The 5,525-nt window shown below is 35.6% G+C and overlaps 1 protein-coding gene across 1 annotated transcript; it reads right to left on the bottom strand.

The window, feature by feature from the left end:
* Positions 1-1,223: 1,223 nt before the first annotated feature.
* Positions 1,224-4,212, bottom strand: LOC127441969 (mitochondrial ubiquitin ligase activator of nfkb 1-A-like). Its single transcript, XM_051699577.1, has 6 exons — positions 4,117-4,212; positions 3,925-4,008; positions 3,300-3,418; positions 3,026-3,113; positions 2,817-2,937; positions 1,224-2,119 (listed from the first exon to the last, which is right to left on the bottom strand). The coding sequence occupies exons 2-6, from the start codon at positions 3,947-3,949 to the stop codon at positions 1,633-1,635; spliced, it is 840 nt and encodes a 279-aa protein (XP_051555537.1). The 5' UTR covers positions 3,950-4,008; positions 4,117-4,212; the 3' UTR covers positions 1,224-1,632.
* Between the last annotated feature and the right edge of the window lie 1,313 nt (positions 4,213-5,525).

The following is a 5,525-nucleotide window of genomic DNA, read 5'->3' as shown; positions in this document are numbered from 1 at the left end:
CACTGCGATTGACACTTTTTGGGGGTTCAACATTGTACAGTATCACTAGTGCATTATTTGAATGAGAGTTCCCATAAATAATGAACAATTACATTTTTGTGCCGAAAACAGTGAAGCGAATTTTAAGACCTCATGAATCAGTGAATCACTTAGCTTCTTTCTTAAAGGAATAATTCACCCAAAAATGAAAATTTCATCATTTACTCACCCTTGTGCCATCCCGGATGTGTATGACATTCATTCTTCAGCAGAACACAAGATTTTTAGAAGAATATTTCAGCTCTGTTGGTCCATACAGTGCAAGTGAATGGTGACCAAAATTTTGTAGCTCCAAAAATCACATAAAGGCAGCATAAAAGTAATACATATGACTCCAGTGGTTAAATCCATGTCTTCAGAAGTGATATGATAGGTGTCGGTGAGAAACAGATAAATATTTTAGTCAATTATTACAAACAATTATCTTCCCTGCTCAGTCAGTCTCCACTTTAACTTTCACATTCTTCTTCTTGTGTTTTTGGTGATTCACATTCTTCATGCATATACCCCCTACTGGGCAGGAGGAGAATTTCAAGCAAAAATGTACTTCAATATTGATCTGTTTCTCACCCACCGCTCTCATATTACTTCTGAAGATATAGATTAAACCACTGGAGTCTTATTGATTACTTTTATGCTCCCTTTATGTGCTTTTTGGAGCGTCAGATTCTGGCACCCATTCCCTTGCATTGTGTGGACCTACAGAGAGGAGATGTTCTTATAAAAATCATCATTTGTTTTCTGCAGAAAAAAATAAGTTATACACATCTGGGGTGATGTGATGGTGAGTAAATGAGAGAATTTTCATTTTTGTGTGAACTATTCCTTTACGTTTTAACCAGTGGTTGCCGATATGTGTTTCTGGAGGGGCGTTGCACTTTACAAAAAGCAGGATGGCAGGGGAACACACCAAGCGGCAACTTTTTGGTTGGGGTTAGTTTTTTGGGTAAGGACCGTGTTGGATTTAACTTTCTCCAACCAATCAGGTAATGCTTTAATGCTGAATATTACAGGTATGGCTTTCTTCATGAATATAATGACTCTTCCCCTGCCATCCTACATTTCAGAAATTGCTCCATTCTGGTATGGAACCCCCACTTTTACAATCCAAACAATGTTCAATTAATAAAATCCCAATCTACACTGGAAATATGGGAAATATGTGTCACATTACGAACGTAAAATGGATTACAAATTTTAATGTTAAGCTCTTACATTCAAGGCAAAGGCAATTCAGACAAATGCAGATTGTAACATTTAGAAAAGGGGATGAAATAATTTTGCATTTATAAAAATAAACACTGATATGAAAAGATTGTTTGGGTCACTTCTTGAAGTGCACGACACTGGAAAAATTTGTCAAACTGGAAGACTGTAGCAAACAGTTGTTTATTATTGTCATGATTTTGCATATTTCATATTTATCTTCAACAATCATAAATGTCACCATAAGAATTATCATTATTCAAATGAAAAGCATATTGAAGTAAGTTTCACCGGATTCAAACACACTCCCATGTGAAGAGCCACAACAAATGTTAAAACCACACAAACCAGTTAATCTATTATTGTAAGTGTAGTATATAACCCAGACTAGTTCTTCTTGTCCTTATTAATGGCACTATGGATGAAACCAGCCAGCAGCGTAAACCCTGTGATTCCAAACACTGCCATCAGCCCTTTCCACATGATGGCGCTGCTCTCGTGTCGCTGGATGAAGCTCTTATAATCACCGGGAATCAGAATGTAGCTGCGGCCATCTTTGGGCGGCTGTAACCTCATCACTTTATCCTGCTCCAGCACGAGTTCTCCGAAACCTGTGAGGGACGCCCCCACACGCAGCAGCTCCTCCCATTCCTCTTGAGCTACAGGCCTCTCACCGCTCAACTCCTGCACCACGATGTCCACCAGCCCCTCTTTAGCATGCCGGAGTCGCTTGTGCACCTGCTCGAGGTAATCACCGCTTGCTTCCAGAGGAGAGTCCACGCGGACGGAAACGTCACTGATGTATGAGCCAGGCTGGACCAGACTGAAGGGAACCGTGTTGGTGGTTTGTTTCTTGTTCATTTTTTTGGAGACCCTGGGTGGAAGATGTTTGGAATGTTTAAAATGAAACGCTCTTGACAAATGGTAAAATCCCTAAAATCATTGCTTTTATAAAACATCAGAAACAGCAATATGATAAAAGACACCAATGTTCAATAAAATAGTTACATTTATTATTAAAAGTAATCACAATTACATATCAGGGACTTTGTCTTCTAGCGGAGGAATGCCACTTAATAAATTCCCAGATAGCACATGTAGATCTCCCAGATGTCTGTTTTAGATCTTTTCATCTGGAAAGCATCGCATTCTAATTAACATCTGATAAATATCTTAAAAACATTCTAAATCCTAAAGAAATCTGATGAATGTCTTGTGACATCCTAAAGGAAGCATCTTATAGACGTATTTCAGATGAGCAAACAATGCAAAAATACGTCTTCCAGATGTAAACACACAAATCGTCTGGGTGATGTACGGGTGCTATCAGGGTTTACTTAATAAAATAACGTTTTAATGAAAATATGTCACTGATACTTTTATTATGTACTAGTGACCATTTTATAAAAGCAATAAGCATTTGACACTGTGCCATAACGTAAATATAGTCACTCAGCTGTGCATCGTACCAAACATCGCCCTTTAGCCATGACAATATATTCACAATATAGCACAGCCTCTCTGACCTTATTGCCTTAAACACACTACATTATTATCAATGAAGAATTTACCATGACTTTATATAAGAGTTCCAATATTTCCAGTGCTCTTGCACAGAAATTTTCTGTATAACACCATGACACCGTGGCACATACTGACTGGAAATGGGCTCACCAATGGCCTGCACCAAACCTACAATGGAGGGAAAATAAAGATGCATAAATTCAGAAGTTTCCAAGCATGTGCAGTTATTTTCTTTAGTTATTGAGAGTTTCAGTACCATCTACAGCAACATAATGAAGTCTTTTGTTGGGTGATGCATTGAGAATCCTCAACAGGTGATGGTCTGGCTGAAAGTTTGGGATCTCCTGGGAATGTAAGTGTTGAGAATAGGTTATATCAAATTACCAGTAGCTCAACTAACAGAGCATAGTGCTAGAAAGCTATCATTCCAAAGAAAGCATATGGCCTTATGGTTAGATGGCGAAACATCCAAGTGGGACCTATTATTTCCTATTCTTATTTTTTCCATTGGGTAATATGAAAAGCATTACCTTCAACTTCTCTATTTCTCGTCTTTTATCCAAGTATAGTTTATAAAACAGTCCAGAGAAGGCAAAGCAGGATCCCGCACATATGACGGTCAATGGGTTAAGCAGAGGATCGCTCATTTCTCCATTGCAGTAAAGAGAGAAACACATACATGTAAAGCTCTTCCAAGACTTTTGTTCAGTAGTAACATGGTAAATATGGTAAAAGTGGTCTCTTTGGCAGGCATACATTAAATAATTGTAATGGAGCTGATTAAATGTCAATGATCTGAATGAGCTGATTAATCTTTGGCCTGTGTAGGAAGATTTGTATAATATAGACAACTGCTAAATTTCAGATAAAGGTCAAGAGGGCCCATGTTCAAAGCTATATGCAATACAAAAGATTATTTAAAAATAATAATAATAAATCTATGTATGTTAAATGGTTTTTCATAAATAGGTCAAACAAGGAAGTGAATCAATCTTCAATTCAGTTCTGTTGAACAGTACAATCTAGTTTCATTTCGCCATCATTCATCAGAACAGATTTGGCCCAGTGTAACAAACGAATTGTTTGCAACAATAAAATTGAAATCAAAATGTATGTGACGTCACGATGAAACGATACAATAGCGATGTAACTTACCAGGTAACACAGCAGGTGAGGGCATACACAGGATGAACCTCAGCGAAAGTAAAGCTTCGGTTTCGATGGATCAGGAAAACGTGACTGAATATCGAACAGAAACAAGATTATGATAGTATGTTTATATCATATTTCATATCTCCAACTATGAGCCCAGTCGATCTGAACTCGTTTCAACATTAAGATTCTCACCTGGTTTCAGAATCGTCTGACTTTGTTTCCTATACAAGTGCCAGATCCGCCATCATTCATGTTGCAGTGTAATGTAATGTGTGTCCCTGTTCGCATGAGGTCGCTGTTTATTAAAAAATAAATAAAACAAAAGACACTCCCACTCGGAAACTAGTGAATTCTATATATATATATATATATATATATATATATATATATATATATATATATATATATATATATATATATATACACACACACACACACACACACACACACACACACACACACACACACGAAGATATTTACCAAGTTCATTATTATTATTATTTTTGTCAGCTGCACTTTCATCATTTTTGCATTCCTGCTTTAACTTTGATATTCTTATATACATTTCTCAGTATCTTTGGTTACTCTATACCTTTAAACATAAGGTATGCTTTATTCATATCCTTACTTCTCTATTTGATTTGATGCAACACCTTTTAGAAGATAAAACAATTCCATTGTGCTTGTACAAATACAACAATAAAGAAATTTGAACTCGGATAATAACATTTCAAGATAACAAGAACTACACTAATTTGTGTACTGTTACTACTGCATCTAAGTACCTAAAGTATAATAAGTTTATAAGCTTTATCAGCATGGTAAAAGTGTTTTACATCCAAAGTATTGATAATCACATATTAATATAGTATTTAACAGCCCCAAACGTATTTGGACACTCATGCTTTATATTTTAAGTCATGCTTAAAATGAATGTCATTACCAAAATATCAAACCAATAGCATTTATTTTGAAGATAGCACAAGCACACTTTTCAAGTCAAATATTTAACAAAAAGAGGTTTGTTAGGTTTTAAATGATAAAAAGAAATAGATACAGGGTCACCTGTGTAAACTTGAGGAGAACTGACTTCATAAAATACATCCACTAAAAATCACCTTGACGCCAGTTGGTTAAAAGCCACTGCAAAAATTTGACTCAGAAAAGTGAAGTTAGTTCTGTGAAAAGCCTGAGCATCATTTGTTTTCAGATGCCACATGGATTGGTATTTTGAACATAAATATAATAATAGTTTATAACATATTCAAATTCCACTACTAGCTCTATTTGGGAAAATATGTATTACAACTATGAAAACTGCCATTTTTGTTTTTTTAGTATTTTGAAATATATGGTTTTAAATATGTGAAAACTTTCTCTTCACTTTACAAATCATGAAAACCATATGGACATATTTTATTTTTTGCATATTGAGTGTCTAAATACTTGGAGGCCACTGTATATACACTAAAAAAAATTACTCTTTGGCTGAACTTGATTGAATCTTAGACAGTGGTTCAATGTGATTGAAGTGAGTTTTCTTTAATTAAAATTACCATGTAGAACCAACTTAAATATTTCAAGTAGAGGACACCTAATTA

Source organism: Myxocyprinus asiaticus, chromosome 6, assembly GCF_019703515.2.
Source record: "Myxocyprinus asiaticus isolate MX2 ecotype Aquarium Trade chromosome 6, UBuf_Myxa_2, whole genome shotgun sequence".
In the NCBI taxonomy this organism is placed as follows: domain Eukaryota; kingdom Metazoa; phylum Chordata; class Actinopteri; order Cypriniformes; family Catostomidae; genus Myxocyprinus; species Myxocyprinus asiaticus.
This window is presented reverse-complemented; position numbering and strand designations above follow the sequence as displayed.

Coding starts and splice junctions, on each gene's coding strand:
- LOC127441969 (XM_051699577.1), bottom strand. CDS start 3,949: ATGCCCTCACCTGCTGTGTTACCTG. Junction 3,114..3,299: donor GAGAAATAGAGAAGTTGAAG/GTAATGCTTTTC, acceptor TTACATTCCCAG/GAGATCCCAAACTTTCAGCC. Junction 2,938..3,025: donor TCATTATGTTGCTGTAGATG/GTACTGAAACTC, acceptor CCTCCATTGTAG/GTTTGGTGCAGGCCATTGGT.